Source organism: Manis pentadactyla, chromosome 6 (assembly GCF_030020395.1).
Source record: "Manis pentadactyla isolate mManPen7 chromosome 6, mManPen7.hap1, whole genome shotgun sequence".
Classification (NCBI taxonomy): Eukaryota; Metazoa; Chordata; class Mammalia; order Pholidota; family Manidae; genus Manis; species Manis pentadactyla.
In genome coordinates this window covers 22,259,231-22,286,434 of record NC_080024.1, presented here as the reverse complement: position 1 = coordinate 22,286,434, position 27,204 = coordinate 22,259,231, and the positions used below count along the sequence as shown (strand labels likewise).

The following is a 27,204-nucleotide window of genomic DNA, read 5'->3' as shown; positions in this document are numbered from 1 at the left end:
TTTTATTTGAATTGTGTTTCTAGTACCTCGTGCTGTGAGACAAATTAAAATTCAATGGATTTTTACCAAATTACTGAAGGAAATGATATTACCCAATGGAAATAGGTAGAAGAAGCTTACTAGAAAATTACAGATTCTCAGTTATGTCTCTGCACCTGAAATGAAGAACTTCCCTTTCCCAAATAATTCAAGAATATATATTCTTGCTCTAAAGTTAGCCATCTTTCTGGTTCATGTTTTCATTTTGTCTTCACTCAAGGGGGGAAAAAAAACTAACTGCATACTTTAGCTTTTAAAGCTTTGCCTTCAGGCTGAACAGACTTGAAAAGTGAACAGAAAGATAACTTTCAAATAACACAAGTAATGACTCCATAGCATCTTACTATGTTGACAGTGACTGCAATGGGGTGGGGGGGTACTTGATAATATGGGTGAATGTTGAAACCACAATGTTGCTATGTGAAACCTTCATAAGATTATATATGATGCCTTAATTAAAAATAAAATGAAACTAAAAAAAGATAACTTTCAAATAAAATCGTCTGTCATAAAACCCAATTCATTATTAGTGTTATTTCCAAAACTACAAGTCATGAAATTCTTTCCTTCCCTCAAACTCAAGAACTTTTTTCCTACCTCCTAAATACGTCTTCCGTGTTTCCCCCTGTTCCCTTCTCCTGTTGCTGGCTTTTTATCTTTTCTTTGGCATTCTCACTTCCAGTCTCTCCTTGCACCCCAGCTAGACATCTCTCCTACATTCTACATTGCTGAAATTTTTCTATACAAGACACAGAATGGATTACCCCAGTGGAATTCCAACATTGGATTAGCATACAAGGCTCTACCTCTGCATCACAACCCACTATTTCAGTCTCATCTCCTTCCGCTCCTTTGACTCTATGTTCAATGTCTTGGAACCCGTTAATGATCTTTTATACCTCCAAGGCTTTTCTGCCTGCAATGTAGATTCTATGTGAATCTGTCGAATCTGTGCAATTTTTCTCATCCTCATATTTGCTTCATTGTATTTATCTTTTTTAAAAGCATTTATTTCTTACCAGATTATAAATGTAAGAAAGAAATTATGTCCATTTATCTTTGCATCCCCAGAATATTCTGTAGAATTTGGCACATAGCAAACCCCAATAAATGTTTCCTGAATGAAGTGAAAAAAAAGTGCCTCATTGACTTCAGACACCTCTTCATCAGAAAACCCAATACGGGGAAGAATGTGTTTTGGGGAAGAGGGACTAAAAAAATTTAACTATGCCAGATACGAAAAAAATAAATTTCAAGGAGCTAAATGCAACCACAATGATGGCAACTCCCACACCTACCAGTAAAAGACAAAAAAGAGACAAGCTATAACAGGATAGTAAGACAGGGAAGGGGAAAATATGAATTTCATTGTGGCTCTGTTTCAAAGGAGACACACTAAGCTATGTTGATGAGACAGAGTTAATGATGAACTCTCGTAGCATTTTACCCATATTTTTCTCTTTTATGGCATTTATCAATTCCTACTTCATACAGTCAATTTCCCATTAAACATGTTAACAAAAGGAAAAGGAGATAAAAGGATTATCTCGATTGTTATTACAATGCACCTAGAAAAAGTACAGCATGAATTGATATTAATATACATTTATATGGTTAGAACTATATCCAATATTGGAGAACAAATATTTGGGTCTAGTCTCTAAATGATATCAAAACACCTGCCCCCCCGCCACTCCTCCTTGTCTTTGCCCTCTGCTGTACCAAGTATCTGAGTGCCTTTCCTGTTTTGCCCCCTGTATTCCAGTTTCAAAGCCATCTATAAAGAATCTTTGCCTATAAAGGGCTAAACACTTTGGGAAATGGGGTTGATGTTGAGACTACACTTCTTTGAAAGTATTTTCCCTCCAAAATATACTGGCTTAAATTTTTTATCAACACTTCTGCTGTAACTGGTTAAACTTCCAACACATAGTTAAATGTTGACCGTATTTATTTATGTACACTTTACCTTTTTATAACAATATCAAGTCTTTTCAGAAAGACTCTATTTCTTATTCAGCTAAGTATACAACATAGGGTTTCATACATCATTGTGAATGGAAAAATGAATTAATAGAATTCACTCAGTCAAACAATAAAACTGCAAAGAGAGAACAATATGTGGAAAAACTAGTCGTAGTGCCATAAGGTGTCTCTCGAAAGCTTTAGCATGTCTCCAAGTCTCTATCAACTACCCTGCCTCAAGCTACCTCTAAAACACACAATTTAAACAGAAACAGTGTACTTAGCAGATAAATGAAACCTCGAATGCCTAAGTTAATGCTGGTAGGCAATGTAACTTTATAGGGGATGCAACATTTACTATTTTTCAATATTTAACACCCTGAAATGTAATAGTAAAAATAACTCTTTATTGGGTATTTATTGTACATCAAATCACATTTAATCTCACATCAAGCTTATGAATGACTTCCTAGTAGACACTATATTGCCAGACCAGGTTTACTGGACTCCGAGGCTCACCATTTTAACTTCCATGCTCTGGATCCTATGCTACCCTCATAAGCCCAGGTGATGCATGCTTGCAATATCAAATTTACTAAGACTTAAAACACAGACAGGCTTTTAAAAGTATGTTAATAATGAAAATATAAAAATAAAGGGACTCACAATGAATAGAACCAAATCTGATTCTTTAGATTATACAAACTGTCTTCACGATGACTATTCAGGATGATAACACAAAAACTTAAAAAAATTCTCGATTCAACAACAAATAATCATTAGCTGTTCAATAAACACAATTCCACAATCTGTATTGTGTAAAATAAAACAAAAAATCCCCACATATAGCCCTTTAGCTGTAAGTTACTAAATATTTATATTTTTATAGCATTCCCCAATTATATTATTTAATATTAGCCAAATCTTTTTAAAATAAAAGATATAAATGTACCAATGAGTTAAGGTTTTTGTACATACTTGTATGAATAATAAAATAAATGAGTAAAAGTATAATTGGTAGGATGAGACAGATGCTCCAAACTCATAACTTTCTTCAGTAAGGCTGACTTACTAACACTAACTTTTTAGTAACAGATACCAACTGGTAAACCTTAGGGAACGCCTTTTGACCGCTACTGTGTATTGCACAGATCAGGATGTTATGCATGGGTTTGATTTTTGTGCAGGGAAGTGGTGCCTAATTTTGGTCTAGATTATTCCCCGCACTTGTAGAAAGCAAAGTCAGTAATTTCTAAGATGAATCACAAGACAATACAACAATATAATTTTTGTTGGAGACTGGAGAAATTTACAGTTACATCACTTATCACTTATTTAAGAGACATGAAACAACACAATCAATTATTTTAGGAAACCTGCATGCTTATATGGAACCATCTCTCTTCAGTGCAGTCAATGAAAGAGAAAATACTATCTTCCTTTAATTTATTCTGGGTTGGCTGCCATTATTATGTTAATTCAAACAAGACGTTATCAGAAATAATTTTGGGGTATCACAAAAACTCCACATAGCTTGTTTGCAAAGTGCCCCAAAGCTGAACTCATTTCAAGTGCTTAAGAAGATAAGCCCATACAAAGTTAATGTGATCTAAAACTGTTTTAAGCAGAGTAGGATTTTATTTTCAGGCTAGAGAAAGGGTAGAGAAAACTACTTAACCCATAAAAAACTACACAAGCAGTAAAAGGGGGGGGGAATGAAAATTGTGAATGCCGTTTCTACCCACCATGGTGACTCATGACCTGCCCGGCAGCCTCCATGCTGACATTCTGGAGATAGTTGTGGCAGCGTTCCTTGTGCTCCTCCAGTGAACTGCGCTGCTTGTAGCTTCGTCCACAGTAGTTGCACTTGTGAGGTTTACCCACTGTGAAGAGAGCTCAAGATTAGTGTGCTGCCAGTCTCGTCCAAGGTAAAAATTAACAGCTAACTTTTGATAGTCTGGAGGAAGCATTTTTATGCTTTTCAGACTTAAATCTCTTCCTCTTCCGCACTCTGATTTAGGCAAGAAAAGATAACAAATTTCTACCAAGACTAAAAGACAGCAAGAAGATAAGGCAGATGGTACCTTTGGCATAAGGGGAAACAGTGAATCAATTCATGCTCTGACTGTATCCTAGATCATAAGGACCTGATGATCAATTTTCAAATGACCCGGCTCTTAACACTAACATTTACTCTTACACAATTCTCCCAGCTTTGACTCAGTCAAAAGACAAATTGGAGTGTCCTAGATACAGGGTGAAAATTATTTTTTATTTATTTGCCAGGGCTAAGGATAGATAATTTTACTGAAAAGAAACACTAAAATCCAACAACTCAAAATGTCATTGTTTAATGCATAGATTATTTATGGTTACCAAGAAGACAAAAAGAATTCAAGTGATGAGAAAAAGTACAGATAAAAGCAGAGTTTCTCTTTTCTTTCCACCTTGGTAGTAACTTCACATGTGCAAAACTGCAGCAGATAAGTGTATTCTCCCAAATCAGCACTGTTCCTACATTACTGAGAATTAACTTACTAGGTGCTTTGAGTCAGGATTAACAATAACCACTGAAGCCCACGGTACATTTAGTTATATAATGATAGTAATATTTTCAATATATTTCACATTCAGAAAATGAATTACTTCCTAATAGCCTGAGAACTATATGTCAACTGTATCTCAGTAAACCTGGTAAAATACGGTGATGCTCACATAAAAACAAATTTAAAAATTGATTAAGAAGAAGAAAAACACATTTATGGAAAGATATATGTTTTAATGTATGGCTACTCACAAGGATATCCCAGAGCACTTCGATTCTTGGTTTTGAATGGATACTGAAAAGCATAAAACACCAGGTGGTCTGTGCCAAAACCCTCAGTCGTAAAGCATGGTGTGAATCAGGTCAGTGGCTCTCATTCGACTTCCACAGAAATCATTCTGTTTTGTCCAGAGGACAAACAGACAGCTTTTTTTTCATGGTCAAAGACAGCATTCCTAACTCCAGTCACCTTACAAACTCATGCTATGACACTGATCATAAGCAGAGCCGAAATACTGTGACAAAGGCAAGAGCAATATTTCACTGCACTGATTTTTTAAAAAAATAAGCTTGTATATTATATTGGAGATGCACATAAAGTAAAGTCAGTTATTTCATCACAATTTTTTTGTAAGCCGTCTTAAGAAAACAAAAGTACCATAGGCGGGATTAGTCATTTCTAAAAATACTAGACAAGTAACTTTGATTTTTCAGAACCAAGAATTTCTGGGAAGTAGAGACCAGATAGCTCTATAGATTGTGAAGAATCTGTATCACTCTGTGAAACATTAAACAATACAAGAAAATACTTTTATTCAAAACACTTGGTGTAAATAATAAAAATATCTTCAGATGCAATTATATTCCAAGCCATGGAGCTACCTATTATAAAAAGCCTTTGTTAAGGCCATTACTAAGTTCCAGTTCTTCAGTGCTGTTTCTCTAGAAATAAGTGATGAATATGCACTGAGCAAGTCTATTAACCTATTAGCACTAAGCACAGACACTGTAGTTAATAACCCACTATAAACCAGTTCCATCTCTGTCTACCCCTTTGTAAGTCCTATAGCATTGTGTCCTATGATACCTATGTGTTACTATGAAAATATTATCCAATACCTTCTTCCTCTTATTTATATAAAGAAATGTGATATCTTCTCAACTTAATTAAAACATAGTTCCCTTCCACTCCCCTTGGCTCATGACCCTCTAAAGAGTTCCAACTCAATTGACAAGGAGGAAAGGACAGTATACACTTTACTACTTTCAAAATTCATCTTCTTACAACCCTCATTTTTGAAGTCTACCCAGTCTGCTTTGCTTCAGCTTCTCCCATTTTGCATATTTTAAAACATCACTTTCCTCTTCATCCCAATTTGAGTAAATTATTCTAAAAGTAGATAACCTCAACTTCCCCAAATCCTTACCTATACTCCAATCAGATAATGCTCCACCTTATCTTTCTACCTCTTTCATTTAGTATGTATTTGTTAAAAGCCTACTATGTACCAACATTGTGATGAGGTTGAAATGTAAAATAGAGAACAAATTTTCAGGTGCCTATCCTCACGTAACTGACAGTCTGGTGAAGAAAAAAGATATTTAATAAATATAAAAACAGCATATTAAAATTGTGGTAGATTTTACAGAGCTAAAGAATTGTATGCTACTATAACATGGGAACCTAGTTTAGTTCAAGAAGGTTGAACAGGAAGGTCTGCCTGAGGTAGGAACATTTATTAGACTGATAATGAAAGAAAAGTAGAAGTTAGGTGAAGGGGTAAGGTAGAGGAAAGGCAGTATTTCAGGATTTCCCAGAACAGCTGTCATCTATTTGCTCTCACATATTTAGCAACTTTAAAGTTGAGATCATGTCCTTACCACTCTTTTGAAAATTATTTCCAAATATCACCAACAATTCTTGCCAAATCCAATGGCTTTACTATCTCTACAAGACCATTTCCTGTCAGTTCTTTGATATTTCTTAAAAATGAAGTTAATGATATTATTACATACATTAATTCTCTACATAGGATGAGCTTAGCTGTATAATACTTAAAAACTATGAGTTAATATGCATAACATATATATTCATAGAAGAAGACCAGTATTTTGCTTTTATTTTTATAAATATTTTTATACGTTCTCATCATTGGAAACATTTTCATTCTGATATTACTGAAACGTTTGTAAAAAGTCATCAATAGCTTCTGAATCACTGAATCTAGTAGATTTTAATCAATCCTGAATCTTCCTAATTTCTTGATCACTATCAAACTTTCATCTGTCTTGAATTTCTTGTGTTAAGCTTCTGGGATGTTTTCGTGTTCCCCCTCACTGGCTTCTCAGCCTCTTCATACCTGGCAAGTATACATGAAGCTTCTTATTTTGTTCTCAGTACACTAGTCTCCCTGTTTTTCCTCAAGATTAAATCCTCATTTCTATGACATGTCCAAATTATGCCTGGAATAATTTCCTATGTTTGTAAGCTGCTACTTGTCATTTAAACCTTTTAAAAATGCTCTTTGTGAACCCAAAGACATAGTTTTCTGCTCTATGCCCATGCCGTACTCTGCCCATACTCTGTTGATATGTTACTTATGATAATGGCATTATAATTATGCATTTGGTAACCTCCCTAGACCAAACAATGAGTTCTGTTATAAGGACAGATGTCATGTTTTACTCAATTTTGAATTGACAGTGGTTATGGTAGTTATTAAAAGACAGGAGATATTCAATATGTACTTGCTGAGTGACTGCACTTCAAGCCTCCAAATGCCTTTTAAGTATTGCCTCATACATATTCCTCTGAAACCTAAAATTCAGCATATCCAAATTATATTCCTTCACAAAACTACTGCTTTGACTGTTCTTTTGTGTTCATGTTACTCTGATTAATAATCCAGTCTCACAACAAGGCAGCCATTTTTGTTGCTATCTTTCTCTTTTTTCACATCCAAATAATTGCTATATTATATAGACTCAATTCCTTCAATGTTTTTCATGTGTATCCCTCTTTCTCATTCTTACAAGCAATATCGTAGCTCAATTCTTCATCATTACTAGCCTGAACTAGCATAATAGACTTCAAAACAGGTGTTCTTTCCTTCTGTAATTATTTTACTCCCCTCCTCAACAACCTTCAATGACTCTCAGCTTCCACTGCACAAAGCCCAAATCCCTTTACCCAGTCTTTAGCATCCTATGCCTGGTCCCAAAGCATACATCCCATCTTCTACCCCAGGATCCGGCCAAAATCACCTTGCACTTCGATACTTCTGAGTCTTGGTTCTTTCTGAAATGGCTTCACACAATTTCTGCCTCTTGAAATCCTACTTATCCTTCCTTTCCTCCCTAAACATGTTCTATCCAAAAGGGATCTTTCCCACTAAAAACCTTATCTGTATTGGCCCTCACACTTAGAAAACATGACATTCTATCTTGAATTTGTGGTTATTTATACATTCATTTTGACTCTCCCAGGTTAGAGTGTGATCTCCTTGAGAAACTGGAACAATGTCTTATACATCATTGCAAACTCCAAAGAGATCAGTATAGTGATTTGTTCTCAGAAAGAACTAATAAGTGGTGTTTTCATGAATGACATCATTTCCTTACTCTTTACATTTTTCTCTGACTGGTTTTCCTTAGATTTGTTTCTCATTTTGAAAGCAGTATGCCCATATATGAAATATGAAATTTCACAAAAAATTCATAATTTTTTTCAGAGATAACTATTTTAGCATTTTTGTACCATCTCTTCTATTTTTTCGGTGCATACAAAGATATATTTTGTTATGATTTTGTGTCATACACTATATTTTATTATCTTATTTTACTGAGCAAAATATCTGTAACATCTCTCCATGTTATATTTTTTGTTCCTGCTGTTAGGTAATGATTTTTTCCTAGATTCTAGAATAATGATAATGTTGAATTAGTTTGCTTAGCATTCTTAGTTCTTATTTACTTTAATAATTATTTCTCTTTTTACTCTCATTATATATGTCCTGAAAAAAATCAAATAGTCCTAAAGGGCATTTAATAAAGTGAATTATCTCCCCCAGACCCCAATCATATTTCTCTGTTCTCTCTTCTTGGAATTTCTATTATTTTGATGTTAGACTTTCTAGACTGATTCTTCATGTTTCTTATCTTTTTCCCCTCCTATTGACTATCCTTTTATCATTTGACTTTTAGAAAAATCCCTCACTTTTTTCTTTGCATCCTTCCGGTAAATGCTTTCACAGCATCATATGTTTCAATTTCTAGTTTATTTATTTTATCTTACATTCATATTTAACAATGAGGCATTCAAAAGCTAACTGGAAGTTCAGGAAACAGGTGGAGCTTGTGAACTCTGCAGTGTGACCAGGTAATGAGACTACCTTTTTATCACCAGACCCCCAAAGATTAGTATCCATGTCTTTTCTCCAGGACCTTTCAATTCCCTTAGAGAAGATTCTTCCAATTTCTAGCTCCAAGGGGAAATATGAAGCTGAATGTTGGTGTTCTGGAAGGTGAGGCAGGGGACCAGGAATTTAAGTATTCAGCTGAGTCTTTCACATAACCTATCTGCTTTAAGTCCTGTGTTTTCCCCCTACTCATTCTGTTTCCTGAAATCCCTAACCCAGAAGCTTTCCAATCCAATTTCTACAAGGAAAAAAATGTATGTTCCCATAAGGAGGGGGGCAGACTAGCTGATTGGCTGTAGTGTGGGAGAGTGGCTCTGTGGGTTGTTCTGCATACTGATTTTGAAATTCCTTTATAGTAGTCCAGAGCTTCATCCCAGCCTTCAACAGTCCTCTTCCTTCCAGAGACTTTTTTGGATTCTCTGGTGCCGATTAGCTTACTGCTCATCCTTTATCCCCGTCTATAATCACTAAAGGTTCCAGAGTCTTCTGTTTTATTGTCTGTTATCACTTCTCCCTCTATTTGCCTTCCAGCTTCCTCTTGACTACTATGTTATCCTATCTTACTCTCTTTGATCTTATGGGTTTGTACTTCTGTAAATGCGTACTGCGATTTTAGTGGAATTTCAAGAATTAGAGATCGAAGTAGCTTTTCATTTAATCATGTTTAAACAGCAATATACAATATCACTGTTAATATTGGTATGGTATAGCTCTTATGTATCATAATTCTCTTTTAATAAATAGAGGAATGAGATATTAAGAAGACTTAGCCACCAAAAAATAGCCACACATTTGTAAGACAAGGGAATTTGTGGAAGTGTAAAATTGCATATCTCCTCTTTTCTATTCTATTCTGCTATTTGTCTATTATAATACAAAATTCCTATCTATATTTGAACATTTTATTTAAAAAAACAGTTATAATGGTTCTTAAAAAATATGAACTGCAGGCTGTAAGAATTCCTGGAGTGTTTGTTAAAATGCAGATTCGTGGGCACCATGCTGGACCTAGAATTTCTGGGAGTGATGACCTGAGGTCTGCACATTTAAGAAGCTTTCCAGGCAGTTGCTTATACAGAGAGAAGTTGAGAAACAATGACTCTATAGAAAATCATAAATCATCATGTTTTCTACATCTGAAATTGAGTTAAATTTCATTTTAAGGGAAAGAATACTTTTCTTAACTCTATTATAATGATCTTAATTGTATTATCAAAGGAGTTAAAATTATCTTTGTCCTATAAGAAATTTTGGGATTAAAATCTGAAAAACCCTTGGATGAAGTATCATTTATCACTGGCAATAATACAAAAAAGAAGAATCAATTTTGATATGGGAGTTTACAACTGTATGTTGATTACTTATTTTGAGGACAGTGATCTAGTTTAAACTAAACTTTGCATCAGTTCTACTAAACTGTCTGAATTCTGAAGTTCGAGTGAAAAAAATTATACTGACCCATTTCTTTGAGATTGCAAGCTGTACCACTGCTAGCTTTGTAGAGGGATTTATGGTATTATTTCACACTGGAAAGAACAGCATGGAAATTAATCATCTCCACTAGTGGAAAATAAATGGCTTACAAGAGTGCTGAAGGTGGGAGGCTATGTTTCCCACTTTCTACAACACCACATGAAATGCCAATTGGAATATCTTGTCAGAACACAGCTAAAGCCATGAGGTCTTTCTTTCTTTCTTTCTTTCTTTCTTTTCCCAACTATACCTCTTAAAGAAAAGAAAGAAAGAGAGGCTGGGAAGAGAAAACAGTTGTTTTAGAGCTGCCACTTCCCTGACTTGATGAACTCAGGCACTGCCAGCCAACCATCTCTTCACGAACATGCATTGCCCCTGAATTCTGAGTTATAACATATGGAGACTTTTATTTTTTAAATCAGCTTTATGAAAGAATAATTTTCATAAATCCACTCCCTTTAAGTATACAGTTCAAGGAGTTTAGAAGTGTATACAGTTGTGTAACCACCACTACAACCAAAACATAGAATGTTTCCATCACCCATCACTACAGTTTTGTCTTTTTTTTTAGGATTTCAAATAAACTGAATCATACAGTATGCGGTCTTTTGTGTCTGGTTTCTTTCACCGAGCATAATGATGTTGAGATTCATCCATGCTGTTGCAAGTATTGGTCGTTTATTACTTTATGTTGCTGATGGGTATTACATTGTATGAATATACCACAGTTTATTTATCCATTCACTAGTTTGGGTTGTTTCTAGTTTATGGCTATTAGGAATAAAGATTCTACAACCATTTGCAGGCAAGTCTTGGTACAGATGTATACATTCATTTCTCTTGGGTAAATACCTAGAAGTGGGATTGCTGGGTCATATGGCAAGTATGTGAATAACTTGATAAGAAACCACTTGACTGGTTTCCAAAACAGCTGTATCACTGCATTTCAATGGGCAGATATTAGTTATAAGTGCTTCACATACATGCCAATGCAGCATTGTCAACCATTTTTCATTTTATCTATTCTAGTAGGCAGGTAGTGGCATCTCATGGTGTTTTAATCTGTGTTTTCCTAATATCTCATGAGATCGATATTTTGTGTGCCTATTTACCACTCACATATTTTCTTTGGTCAAGTATCTGTTCCAGTATTTTGCCTGATTTTTATTGTGTTTCTATAATTTTATTGTTGAGTTGCAAGACTTCTTTAAATATTCTGGATACAAGTTTTTTTTTTTATAAGACATATGTTTTGCAAAATTTTCTGTGAGTGTGTGGCTTGCCTTTTTGTTATTTTTGAGTTTCTTTTGAAGAACAAAGCTTTTAATTTTGATGAAGTGCAATTTATAGATATTTTCTTCTCTGCTTTCTGTTTTTGTGTGTTCTATCCAAGAGATCGTTGGTTAACCAAATGTCACAATAATTTTCTCTTTTGTTTTCTTCTAGAAGTTGTGGTTTCACTTTTACAGTAGATCTATGGCTCATTTCAACTTAAATTTTGTATATGGTGTAAGGTAAAGCTTATAGCATTTAAAAAAAATATGGATATCCAATAGTTCTAGTTTCATTTGTAGAAAATGTTTTCCTTTCCTTCTTAAATGATCAGAGTACTTCTCTTGATAATCAATTGATCATATATTTGTGGGTCTATTTCTGGACTCTCTAATTTTTTAATCTCTGTCTATCCTTAAACCGAAAGAGTAGGCCTTACTAATAGAATTTTTCAAAATTATTTTGGCTGTTTTAGGTCTTTTGTATTTCCAAAAAAATTTTGGAATCAGTTTGTCAATTTCTACAGAAAAGCCTGCCAGATATTGGTAAGTTCAATTTCAGGAGAATTAACATCTAATAATATTGAATCACTTAAACCAAGATCATGTATCTCCTTGACCTGTACCTTTCCATTCATTTAAGTCTCCATTAATTTCTCTTGGCAATGTTTTATAATTTTTCTTAACATAATTACAAAAACATCTTTAATTTCAAAATTATCTCTATGTGTTTGATGTACATTTGGGTGCTATAGTAAATGGTGCAGCTTTCTAAATTTCAGTTTCCAACTGTCCATTGCTAGCATATATAATTACATTTCATTTCTTTAATTGAAATCTTATATCTTGCAACCTTAAAGAAGTCACTCATTACTTTTAAGATTTTGGTCAATGCCTTGGTATTTTCTATATAGGTAATCATATCACCTAAAACTACAGTCTTACTTATTCCTTTCCAATTTCCATGTCTTTACTTCTTTCTCTTGACATACAGTATTTGTAAGACTCCCCATATGATACTGAATAAAAGTAGACAGAGATGTTCTTGCCTTGTTCCTACTCTTAAGGGTAAACTATTTTTCATTGACTATTAGTATGATACTAGCTGAGAGTTTATCAAGAATGGCCTTTATCATGTTGAGGAAGCTCCTTTGAGAATTATATGAATATATCAGTTTTTATGTGAGAATTTTGATCATGATACTGAATTATGTCAAATGCTTTCTCTGCATGTATGAAGATAACTATATGGTTTTCTTTTTAGTCTTTAAAATTACATTGATTTTTTCAAATGTTAAATCAACTTTGAATTCCTGGGGTAAACCCCACTTGGTCATTATAGGTTACCCTATATACATATTTCTGTATTCTAACTGCTAAAATTTTGTTTAAAAAGTTGCATCTTTATTCAGGAGGGAAATTGCTATATACTGTATTTCATTGCAATGTCTTTGGCTTTGGCATCAGGGTGATGCTGAATTCACACAGTTTGTTTGGAAGTATTTCTCTGCCTTCTATTCTCTGGAAGATTTTGTTCCTTAACTATTGCCTTAAATTATTTCTTCCTAATTGTTTGACAGAATCATAAATGAAGTAATCTGGAGTTTTCTTTTTAGGAAGGTTCTTAATTATAATTTCAATTCCTGGAATAAATAAGTAAGACTATTCAGAGTATTTCTTCTTGAGTGAGTTTCATTAATTTCTGTTTCAAGGAATTTATTTTATCTGCTTGAACTTACTGACATAAACTTGTTCATAATATTCTTATAGTATAATTCCAAGGGCTATAGGAGTTTTAGCAGTGTCACATTTTGATTTCTGATATTGGTAAACTGAGTGTTTTCTCTTTGTACTGATTTACCTTGCCTAGAGATTTATTCATTTTATTCATCTTTTCACAGAATCACCCTTTGATTTCATTGAATTTTTTCCTTTTTTTTTCTGTTTTCTCTTTCATTGATCTCTGCCTTTATCATTGATCTCTACCTTTATCATTATTATTTCCTTTTTTTAAATACTCTAGATTTAACTTGCTCTTCTTTCATGATTTCTTAAGAAGAGTTCATTGGCCTAAGGCCTTTCTTCTTTTCTAATATAAACACTTAATGCTATACATTTCTTCCAATTACTTCTATTGTTAGCATGTTCATGTTTTCTTCTATAGTCTTAAACATGTGGAGTATATTTATAGTAGCTGTTTTATAAACCCTGTCTGCTAATTCAATCATTTGGTCATTTCTGAGTCTGTTTCTAATGAAGAGTTTTATACTGATTATAGGTAATATGTCCCACTTTCTATGTATATCTGTCAATTTTTGAATGGAATGCTATATATTGTGAATTTTACGTTGGTGGGTTCTAGATTTTGCTGCATTTCTTTAAAGTGTGTTTGACTTGTTTTGGTATGCCATTACACTACAAATAGTAAAATGTTTTGCATTTGCTTTTATGCTTTAAGGCAGATCCATAGCATGCTTTAATCTAGAGGGTAATTTAGCTCCAGTACTAAGGTGATAACTCCTTTGAGGATTTTACTCAATGCCATGCATATCACAAGTCTTTCTACATTGGCTGACAAGAATTAACAACGCCCACCCTTGCATGAGCTCTAGGAATGGTTTGGCAGTTTGCTTTCTGTTTATTCTTTTCCCAGCTTCACGTACTTTTACATACACATAAGTATATCACTATTTAGCCAAAGAGTAAAGGGGGGGGCGCCTCTGCAAAATTGCAGAGCTTTTTCTGGGCAGAGTCCTCCTAGCTGATACTCTGCCTCGTACACTATAAGCACACTGGTCTCCCTGAACTCTTGATCTCTGTCTCCATAATTCAGCAATTCTGGCTTTCTCTGGGTTTTGCTGTTTCTGAGCTGTGGCCTGGAAACTGCCTCCAGGAAGTGAGCTGGGAAATCATAGGGCTCACCACCCTTGTTTTTCTTCTCCCAGGAATCCTAGTCCTCCAGTTTCTATTGTTAAATGTCTAAAGTTATTCAATATATTTTGTCTGGTATTCTAGCTGTTCAAGGCAAGGGGTAAATTTGGTCCCTAATACTTCATGGTCGAAAGCAAAAGTTATGTTTGTAATTGGATTAAATACCAAGAAAGTCATACTAACCTTGTAAGTTTTATTACCAATTTAATTCAGGGAACTGAAATAAAGCTTCTTATAAATATGAAGTCTAGAAAGATATAATACTTAAGGATTCTAAGATACAGAAGATAGCAAGCTGGTGTTCCCAAATACTTCAAAAGTTAACATAGTCTCCTTTGAAATAATATTGCTACAAAAACCCTAAACTAACTGGAGGGGGAGAATTATCAGTACAACCTGTTAGAGATATAGATACAGATTATGACCTGAACCGTGAATTACGAATTGGAAAATGCAATAAAAACAATGACACAATCCTAACAACTGTTTAGTTAGAAAACACTTTGCTAGCATTTACTAGTATTTTCTCCATTTGCCATTATGAGAAATTAGAAATAAATACCTGCCCTTTTACTAGTATTATTCCCATATACCTCCCCAAAAGGAAGAGCAATTCAAAAAGCCACAAAAAATTTTGAAGTAGGAATGTTTACCATAAATTCATAGGGTGTTATGAAGGTATATAGCAAAACCAAGTCTTGTTCACTTATATTGTCTTGAAATATGTCACTTCAAGAGTTATCCTAGTGAAACCTATAAAACAAATTACAATAGCACTAATACATCTGGTAAATGTTTTATCCTTTATATAGATGTATATATGCTCACATATATAGAAAACATGCAAGAAACACATCTATATACAGAAAACATATTTACCTTTGTCATGACACATACAGTCAGCAACAGAGCATTATGCATGTATCACACTGATTGCCCTATAATAAAAATAAATGTGCTCACTTTCCTATAAATACTATAATGCAAAAAATGGGAATCTGGTATCTGATTTTACTAGGCAATCGCTTACCAAATTGCAAATTAATCTGAAGAAAGATGAACACTGAAATATGGCTTAACTGACACTTGATTTTTTGGTTTCATAAGTTACACTTTGCCTGAAACAGTGGTCTGTTTCATTATATGCACACTCTGTAAACAATTTCAATGTTCTTGATCTTTACTGTTATAACTCTGACTCAAAAAAGGTTTTGCCAATTCGCATTCATGCTACTAGTGCATGAGAGAGCCATTTCATCGTTCTCAACAAATACTCTCATTAAAATAATAAATTCTCCACTAATGTGCTAGGCCTGTGATCTTCAAATCGTAGCAGGGCACTTTGGGGTAAGCACACTCTTATGAGGGGTAATTTAAAGCAAGATTGGCACAGGATATTTTAAACTTGGGAGAAAAATAATATCCAACACCCCTCATATACCACGCAAGCTACTTTCTCCCAGTTACAACGTTATAGCACATTATATTCCTTTCAGTGACTACGTATCTTTGTGAAGCTAGGTTTCGGCAGTTGCTGTCACACAAAGAAAGTACTCTGTGTAAATTAAATGTGGAGTAGGAAATGAGAGTGGCAGTGTCCAATCTGACTCCAAGGTTTGGGAAAGTTCTGCAGTGCACAAGGCATAGGATCCCATTAGTAAGGAACTGGCGGCTGTTTGAGACTGAAATACAAACATTATTTTGTTTTTCAATTTATGTATATTATTTTTGCGAATGGCTACAAGTTGTTAGGACAGAAATACTTAAGTTATTAGGACTTAACTACTTAATAAATGAGACTGTTAGATATTTCTTTTAGGCCAAAAGACACTGTGAGAAAAATTATTGAGACACTTAGGGCACTGCAAGAAGTTGGGACCCTCTGAGCCAGGCAAAATAATTTTTATTTCTTATGAATTTGCAATAGTGAAACTGAACATTGAACAAAAAATGTATTAGTTATTTGCATACAATCCTTTCAAATTAGCTACTAAATACCTTTACCTACTTATCAATTACATTCTTATTGCTCTTGTCTTTTTTGCTGTATCTATTAACCCCAACGATCTTTTGACTTATTTCTTATAAGTAATTTATGCTTTTTTGATGTTTAGATGTGTTAAATTTTCATGTGGCTAGAACTGTGGTAGTTTTCCCCTATGTCATTTACTTTACTGTTCCAAAGTTTCAAAATTCTGCCTGACAGAATTTTTGAGAAATATCCACATCTATTTTCTTTTCTAAATCTTTAGAAGTTTTAATGCTCCAGAGATTTTTTTTTGATAACTGCTTAGGTGCAAAAGGAGTATTTTAGAAAGGAAAGAAATCTCTCCCTGAAAAGCGAACTATTTTACAAAGAGAACCTCTGTTATGCTAAATCATGACAATGTAATTATGTGTATGTCAGAAATTATTACAGTAAAATAATATCTCTCTAGACAAAGTTTTCCAATGGCCCTTGGGGAGAGGGAAATGTTAAATGTTCAAATGAAGGTGTGAACCAGTACATTTCAGGTGGATTTTATAGCAGTTCACAACATACATGTGCATATCCAAGGCTCTTTTTGATGTTTAGATTGAATAACAAAGCAAGCAAAGGAACAAAACCTGCTTAACCCAATGTTTCCCCCAAATTATTTTTAAATGTAAGAGTATTTTAATAATTACTCTCCCAAGTAAGTATATTTTCTCTGGATGTACTTTGAGAAACACTGCACTATGATAATAAAATAGGCACACACTGCTGTCAATACTTTACTGTTCTTTTTCATAAGATCTGCCAAGTGGTGAACAAGGACATATAATTCCTTTAAGATTCGTTTAATATATTTATTGAGTGACTTCAGAAGCTTACCTGAACAAGACACATATTACTCCTGTGTCCATAGAGCCAACATAACTTAACCATTGAGTATTTCCATTTGTTTTAGAATGTAATAAATTGCTTTTCAAATTAAACTAAAAACTTATCATAAGGACACAAACACCAGGGAAGATAGTGCTTAAGTGTGGATGGGTATATTAAATAAAAAATGCCACAGATATTTGAAAGCAAAAGCATCTACTTTTTATTTTCAGCTCATTGTGGAAAAAAATAGGCACAATTGTAAAAAGGCTTCATGTAAGATTATTTTCATAAGAGAACAAATTGTTGGCATCTACTTATCTATCACTTTAAGTAACAAGTTTCACAAGATTTCTTTAACTGAATGCCTGAAATAAGGAAGCTAAATGGAATAAGGGAAAATAGATATTATAAAATATTTTGGCAGTATAAGGGTTATGTTTCCTGGTTTTTCTTTATCACATAAAACATCATAACTATTTCCATATCTGCTTAAAAAATAATCACTTAATAAATGAAGATAGACACTCAAACATCTGAATTTTTGTAGCTTTTAAAAAATATATATGTCAACTGTGTATTTATACTACAGATAATTACCAACTACCTAGATTGTGGTATTTGCAATCATAGTAATAAACATAATGTTCATAAATCACTGAACTCCAAAGTATGCCATACTTTTCTCATGTAAATATAATTTTACTAACTGATTGACTGATGAATATTAGGAAAGGAGCCACAGAAGTTACAGAGGGACAAAGAGTTATAATACAGCAAGGAGATGGTGAAGTAGAAATCTAACACAGGAGACAAACATATTTGATACTGTTTCATTACTGAAAATGTGCAAAACATTCATCATGGGGAAAAATAAACAGAAAGCCAAGTAAGAGCTTTCTAGGCATACAGAATAAATAAATTAAGAATAAATAAAAAAATAATCACATAAATTTTCCTTTTTGATATGATTTCTATTCTTTATTCAAACTGTTTCTCTTATCTGACTCTCCAACACCACAATAACTCAAGCAAGCAAGGCTTTCTAACATTATAATAACCCATGTATGCAACAAATTTGGATATTTAAAAGGTCCAATCAATTTGGGGGCAGATAACTTGTTCTAATTTATGAAGTATTTATATACAGTAAAGTGTGTGTGTATACACACACACATATATACATATATACATAATATGATTTCATATTTGGTTTTCAAATTATAGCCCTAATACTTACCAGCCGTGAGTGAATCCCAGATTAGGGTAAATGAGGAAACAGTCACACCTAACACATAGCATTTTTGTGAGAAATAAAAAAATATACCTATGGAAAACTTAAAAAGGTACTTGACACACAGTAAATGCTCAATAAATGGTAAACCTCCCCCATAAAATTCATCACCTTCTAACATACTACAATTTACATAGTTATTATGTTTATGTTGATTGCCTATCTCCCTGCATTAGAATGTAAGCTGCACAGGGCAAAAGCTATTTTTCTTCATTGCTGTATCTCAAGTGGCTAGAAAAATGCCTGATACATAGATATTCAAGAAATAGGTGTTGAATGAATAAATGTCATTTCATTATTAGAGTTTATTTAGGCTTCTCCACAAGGCACCCAGGATTTTCAGTTGAGAGAGGCTCTCACCTATGTTTATTGTCTAAGAGTGAGTGAAAAGAGCACTCTTGAGCTACATCTAATTTCACAAGAAAAATATTTTTGTGATTCACAAACTTGAAAAATATGCATCAGCTGACCTTACAGAAATTAGAGCTTTTCAGTTTTTCTTCCCTTTCCTTCTATGGGAATGTTTTAAGAACAAGCATATTGACCACAAGGCACTCCCCAATCAATTAATCGACAAATATTTTTTGATTGCCTATTATGTGCCAAGCACCATTCAAGGAGGTGGGGATACATTAATAAATGAGACAAAGGAGGCCCAGGAGCTTACAGAGCTTACATTTGGAAGATGGTAGAAGAGAGACACAAAGTATGCATGAACAAAAAGTCAAGATAACCACAGATTCTGACCCAAGCTTTACTAGACTTTAAGATAGAGACAGCAAGATAGGGAATAACTAGGAGGACGCTTGAGGTAGCGTGCTTAGGGAAGGCCACTCTCTCTAAGGAAATGACATTCAAGCAAGTATCTGAAGGATAATGAGGCAGCCATGCCAAGGATTGGGAAAGAGCTAAAGGTGGAGACTTTTAGGAGCAGTGCAAAACCCAAGAGCGGGAAGGAATAAAGTGACCTAGAGTGACAAAGAACACAGAGAGAGGGGTAGAGCAGTATACCATCAAACAGGAGAGATGGGCAGAACTTAGCCATGTTCAATTTTATTATAAGAGCAATGGAAACCCATTCAGAGATTTTAAGCACGAGAATGACAAGATTTAAATTGGATTCTTAAATAGCTTTCTGGATGCTATATGGATAAAAGAAGGGAAACAGGAGTATGGTACTGAAAGCATGTGCTCTGGAGTCAGGCAAGGCAGCGTTTATATATCCCAGCTCTTCCTAAGTATACTGGAAACTGTATATAATATGCATATGTAGTTATGATGGTATGATTGCTAGTCTACCAGAGCATAATTTTTAAATACTACACTTAGATTTGTTTATTTTATTCTAAATTTCTATATGCCCTCAAGCATTATGGAACATTTTTGTTTATTTGAGATGATACAATTTTTTAGTTTTATTATGCTGATCGCCTTTGTGTGTGTATGTGTGTGTGTGTTGTGGGTATGTTTAAAATCTAATCTATACAATATACATTGTTGACAAAGTATAAATAAATAAGGTAAAAGTATAATAATCTTAATAAGATACAGCTTTACATAAGGGACCATACATAGAATACTTAAAATTACAGATTGTGGGAATGTTAGGTAGCATCCCTCTCTTTAAATTTGACTTTTCTTATCTCTAAATTAAGGCTCTTAAAATAGTGCTAAAACAAAACAAGAGCCCATTAAATGTTAGCCATCAGCTTTTATTTTTATAAGGGACTGACATTTATCATTTACTGGGAAATAAATATAACCACCACTGACCTCCACGAATCTTAAAAACCTAACATTCTAGTTAATGTAGGAGTGTTTGACTGAAAATACCTGCAGATTCATTCATTCATTTAACTGATACAGTATAAGGGATGCAGGTGCAAAATAGAATAATAAGATCTCTTCTTTCAAGATGCTGAGTTTAGGATCTTTGATTCTTATCTACATGCTTATTATTATCACATTCCTGTACAATTTAAAAGGATGCCTTTCTGGTAGCTGATTTATGATACCTTTCATAAAAATTTAATTATATTCTAAATATATTTTATATGCTTATAATGAATGATATTGGTTTTTATTTACCGCATTTGTAAGATTCTTTTTACCATTGCAAGTTTTCTTACAAGATTTGACAAGATAGTACAGGCTGTAGATGAACAGGTTTCTTTGACTCAGATATACAGATCAAGTAGGAAAAACAAAAGAGGGTGGAGATTAGCTTATTTAAAAAAAAAAAGCCCTCAAAAAGTCAAACCAAAACAAAAAACAGTGTGATGTGCCCTTCTGGACACTGAGTAGTGATGTTAGCATGTCGTCCTTCTATTTCTGCCATGGAGTTCCGAACATGCCAGGCCTGCAGACTCAGTGATGTGGAAGGGACAATGTGAAATGGCCATAGGCTGAGACCGTACACGAGCATCCACACAGGATGCAGCTCTGCTAGCGCCCTTCGGAATGAGGACGGTGTAGAAGATTGAGAAGAATGAGAAATAGGTCCATGATTCTTGTCTATTTCTTTAGAATTCCTGAGAATGGAAAAAGGTAAAGAAAGGTTCCAGCAGTAAATTGATCTAATAAATGTCTCTGGACCAAATGTAAGAGCTATGTCAGATGAGTATGTGTTCTAGATGAAAGACTTCTCTTTTGTAATTCCCTCTAGAATGTCTGAAATTTAAAGAAGCATGACTACTGCTATTTGAAAAAGATGTGATCACATATGCTATTCAAGTTTTTAACTTACAAAGAACATATAAGATAGAGTATAGTTATTTGTCTGGCAAAAAAAGGTGTTCTACTGGGTGGAAATCATGTGGATTGTCTTATCAGCTGGCCTGTCTGAAAGTGGCTTTTCCCTCCCAGTCATATTTCAATGGGCAGGGCCTTAAGTGTCTGCTTTAAGAGTCAGGATTAAAGACACACATCTCATCCCCTCCTCTTCAGTGTTTATTGCAAAGCATAGAAAGAGGCACCCCTGGCATTAGTATCAAAACTTGATGGGTGAAATCAGCAAAGCACAGTTATGCAAATCATGTGTGCAACTGACACTGCTTGTGTAATTATCAGTGTAATCCACCTCTATCAACCACCTCCAGGAAGGAAAGGAGGGGTGAAGAGAGGGGAAAGTTCACACTTGGGAGATCACCCAGAAAGTGGGCCAGGTGCCAGGGCTACAATCAGGTAAGAACAGTTCCTTCTCATGAGAAGCCTGCAGGACAAATTACACTACACTTAATGCATCATCACTATTATGAATGAACTGCACCAGATTCAATTACTGCATGAGCATAATTTAATCTAATGTGTCTATTATTATACTGGTCCACAGATTATTTTTTAAATGGATCTCTTTGGCAAATCTGGTAGAAAATTCATAGCAACCTGGTTTTAAAATAATCTCAATATGAAAATAACTGATGATGATAATCCTTTGGCCAAGAACCCAATTTTCAGACTTTTTTTTTACTCTTCACTCATTTCACAAGATAATCAGTACTACTAATACTCAAAGGTCTATACCTGCAGCAATTACATGTTACACAAATTTCATATGCAGCATAAACTGAAAGTAGTTATTTGTGTACTTGTTCCTGGCAGTAACCTCCAAAAGTAAAAAATACTGAAGCAAATGTTGAAAAAGTGGGGGAAAAAATATAAGAATGACAAAGAGCAGAAGGCAAAAGGAGAGACAAGAGGGGAAAGTAATTTAAATAAAACAAGATCGAAACAGGGTGTACTAGAAAAGAAAGTGAGTGATTAAAAATGTTACATGTACTTTAGAATACCTGTTAGTTTATGGAACTCCTGACCAGTGAGTAACTAAGGACATGATATGGCTGTGGTAACAAATCCCTTAGTAAGAAATGACAGTATGTTTGGGGACATATCATTCTCTGATGAATTAACAGACTGTCCCGTATGAGATGATGTAAAACTAGAGCATCTGGCCAATAAGTGGTTATCTTTAACAATTTAGTCAAAGGTTAGTTCTGTCACAATCCAAGCCACATACTTTTGAGCTTTATTTTTAAAAAATTTGAAGATGAGGAGAAAGTTATCTTTTCTTAACAGCTTCTCTGAGAGCATGTACTTTATACCTTAAAAATGCCTGTTGGTTGTCTAAATATATTCAAAAGCAGGGTGAGTCATTATATGTTATTTTGTAGATATTTTCTCATAATTTCCTCATAAAAGGGCATAACTTAACAAAACATAAGCTAGAATTAAAAATAAAAGGCAAACTTTAAAGTGAGTTTGCAGTAGCATACTATTTAAGTGATACACTTAAAAGAACTCAGCATTATGAATTAATACAAGATTCAATATTTCTCAGCTGTTTTCATGGATAAAATCTAGTACTTGGAATTGCACAGTCTTGAAAAGTAACAGACAGTACTTATATAAAAGATCTAAAAAAATGTACAATGAGAAGTCGTTGTTTTAACAGATGGATATTTATGTGGTACATTTGGTCCAGTTGTTTTTTAAAGGACAAAATAACTGTAAACTGACAATGAGACACAAAGAACAAACCTCTTAAGCTGAAAATTGTCAAACATTGAATAGGTTGCAAAGTAGTGCTGTAAAAATAAACTTTCCTGAGGTTTTGGAAATAAACTACGTATTTGTTCAGAATAATATGTAGGTTTACTAACCCTCAGTCAAAAGAACACTTTCAGACACTAGAAGTTTCCTCAAAAAGCTATTACTCCAGGGTTGTACTATACAAATATATCACATAAGCTAATTTTATGAAGTATTTCTTTTTAGGTGACATATCCAAATAAAGAATTACATAAAAAATAATGGCTTTAATTGAAAGCTGAAGTTTTCCTTAGAATTTTATAGCAAGTCTTACTGAAAATCCAAAATAATTCTTATTTTCTTAAAATGACAAACAAAAAAAAAATCAGAAACAATTCCTGCACTGATCTGCTTACTCAAGGATATTTTATTTATATATCTCTGAACAATAGCTCAGTGTTAAAACAAACAAGTATCTTAAAAGTATGTAAGAGGTATTGGCTTTATTAGAATACAAGAAACAATGAATAGATTTTCTTGGGACATTAGGCTTTTTCATTTTCAAATGTTTTCCCATTTTTATGCAATAAATTTTTTTTATGAGAATCTGAATCCATTACAATTACTGAATTTTAGATACAGCATAAAAACATTTGAGACTGTGTGACATTCTTTAAATATTTTTATTTCTCTTCACAATGTATAGAAAAGGATTTAAAATACATATATATTATCTGTTTCCATATATTAAAAATACATATTCTTCAATGCTGTTTTAAATGTTTAATTTGGGCACAGCATTAGAGTATGTGAGCAATATATCTGAAATGCTAAGTAGAAAGAAATATGCAACTGTAGTTCCTCCTAGATTTAAAAAAATAACAAGTATGGTAATACCTTGAATGATAGGAGTCCATGGCCTAATTAAAACACTACTTCCCCAGTGTATTTGGTGTAGTAAAGACAATTAATAGGAGCAATATAAAATGTATAAAGCTCACTATTCAAATTTCTAGGAAGGAAAAAACTATAATCACTTGTTAAACTAAAAATTTAAGAGACAAAACTAATAAAAATCATTTTTGTCACAGGAGCACTGACACCAATTCATGATTAAAATCTCACATAAATACCATGTTAGGCTATAAACTTATATAAAGTGAATTAGATGATTTGTGTGGTAATCTTAACAGTTTAAAATACAAACTAGTACGTTTTATTTTCCTACAACCTCATATAATGTAATAAGCTGGGACAGATTTACCAAAGTGTAGTTTATGCTCTCACTGGGCTGAACAATAGACTGTGATCTTCAGCTGATATTTGATGATACACTCCAGTTCTTTATTTCGCCCTCCTTTTCTTCTCCTCCCAATCCCTCCTAGAATGTCATTTAAATTTCACATGTAAAAAGACATGTTTTCTTTTTTCCTTTCTCAGTCATTCATTTTGTTTTGAGTGTGGCAAAGAGGCAAAAGTAGAAAGAAGGTTGCAATTACTAGACAGGCTTAGATGTAGCCAATACACTGAAATAAAATTCAGCAATTCTAATGAAATATCCAGAATCAGGAGAAACAGAATAGCTCAACAAACCCATAATAAGTGAAAACATTTTTAAAAAACAACAACAAAAAATCAAACACTGACAATTGTTGTACAAACAAAATAAAGATTGTATTATTTAACTTTTTTTTTCCTGAGTGGACAATATATTGCAGAAATAGGATATAGCATTGCCACAACCAAAGTAAGAAAAGTTGTGATTTCTTCTGTTATTATCTTAAGAATTGGGGAATAAAATAGAGGAGTTGTTGACAGAAATGATCTGCTATGGAAAAAAGACTATCATATTAATTTGATGTATTTCCAGAATAATAAAATTATGCTGTTGGAAATTGTTAAAAACTAAACTTTTTCCTGGAAAATACTGGAAAAACTACCAAAGTATTTTACTCTTTAAAGAGCTCTGACTGATCAATTATTTTTAAAAGTGGGCATACTTTCAAAATTAAAAACTGTTATCAATCACTGTATCAAAATTTAAAAAACACAAATTAAATAATTAGGTTTTTGTACACTTAAATCCATTTTCTATTCCTATGTGAAAAATATTATTCAGGCACTCAATAGCCAAGGTGAGAGAGGGAAAAGTCAACACTGTTTTACACTGCTGCTGGTGTTCTGCAAGACAGAGGAAGCTTTTTCAACAATACTTCTAAAAAGGGAATGTATTTTAAGTGAACAGACTATTGTATATCAGGAGATAGAAGTGCTAAATCACAGAGTGTGTATGGCAAATACAGCTCTTAGACTTAGGTTAGCAGGCAGTTACAGAGAAGTACACTGAAGCTGTGAAGATCATCTGAAAACCTTAATTTAGGACATATGGAGATTTAAAGATCAAACTAAGTGAACTGATAAAGTCACATAGCTAATTTGCAATGAGCCCATTCTAAAACCCAGATGTCTTGACCTTTTGACTTCCAGATAGTACTCTTTTTCTCTTTATTGTTTTTAGTTAATAAAGTTTTATAGAATAAACATATGGGGCTGTATCATTTATCCCATAGCATAGAGTATAGACTTTGGAGTTTGAATGTCTTGGTTTGAATCCTGGCTCTGCCTGTGTGAACTCTTTGTGCCTCAGTCTTCTCACGGTAAAATAGGAATAATAATAGCGAGACTCTATCTTGACTGACTATCTCTCCATTCCTTTTGAGAAACCTACTGATGGGTGACTTGAAACACCAAATTCGTGGCGCTCACAGGCCTCTCTTTGGTATGATCACATAAATACTTCCTGTAGTTAAATTAGAGAGTCGCTAAGAGTCAGTTATGATTCTAACCAAACCTATTTATGCCAACTGTACCTTCTACTATAATTATGTAAATTATTCAGATATCTATACTATAGTGAAGTAAATACAAAAAGGAAATTATTTCTATAAAAGCTAGTTTTACCACTTTGGAAAGATTCAGTAGAGGTGAGTTGATTTAAAAAAATGCTAAAGAATTGGAATGAGCAAAGATAATCATAAAAATTATTGAGAAAAGTCTTAACAATTTAAAAGAAGTCTGCATCAAGAGGGCTTTTAAGTTCTTAAAGAAACTGAAAATAGAATTAGAGATAATACAATATGAGTGTGGTTTAGGGCAGAAAAATTGCATGGAATTTCAAAACCAAATTCCTCACTGAAAGAAAAGGGCCTGGACTTATATCCAGTTATATGAATAAACACATTTTATATTTACATTTTTTTAAATATAAGGATGTTTTATATTAAAAGAATTTTCCATGTTAATAAACTTACAGTTATTAATTAATAAAATACCTGGTTTTGCTCATGTCAGATAAAAGGGCTTTAATTACAGAAATAATCCTTGGGAAGTGTTTAGTTGTTTAGTATAGTGCTCAGTATCTAGGGAGGGCTCAAGAAATGCCTATATTATCTGTATATAACCTAACTATTGGGCCTATACAATCAAAACCAATATACTACCCTGCTGCCCTCTAAACTATGCAGTAGAGTCCCAAACAGAACATTTTAGCTTATATAGGATTATACAAGGTCAAAAAAGAAAAAAAAGGCTAGCAAGTATTTTTCTACATATTTTTTTCATTTTGTAAAATGACATATATATAAAATCTCACAGAAACATAGGTACGCATCAATGCGAGGTACATTGTTACCAACCTACTAGAAGGAAAAACTTTAAATCTAAACTATAGCAAGCTAAGATGCAGTATTAGGACTACAGAACACAACTAACTAAATAAATAAAACAATGAACAGTCACTTCCCAAAAGGTGTAGGAAACAAAATACTTTGTACTGATAATAACATATACTTAATACCCTATACTAGTAATTTTAAGCATCGGTTCTTAAATTCTAG

At 33.5% G+C, this 27,204-nt stretch overlaps 1 protein-coding gene across 20 annotated transcripts in view; it reads right to left on the bottom strand.

Annotated features, from left to right (window-relative positions):
* The window catches only part of IKZF2 (IKAROS family zinc finger 2), a 149,332-nt gene that overhangs the window by 15,743 nt on the left and 106,385 nt on the right, over window positions 1–27,204 (bottom strand). For all 20 annotated transcript variants that reach the window (XM_036926850.2, XM_036926855.2, XM_036926845.2 and 17 more), the window contains one exon: window positions 3,750–3,887. In XM_036926850.2, the coding sequence (XP_036782745.1) occupies window positions 3,750–3,887 (138 nt within the window). The remainder of the gene's footprint in view (window positions 1–3,749; window positions 3,888–27,204) is intronic.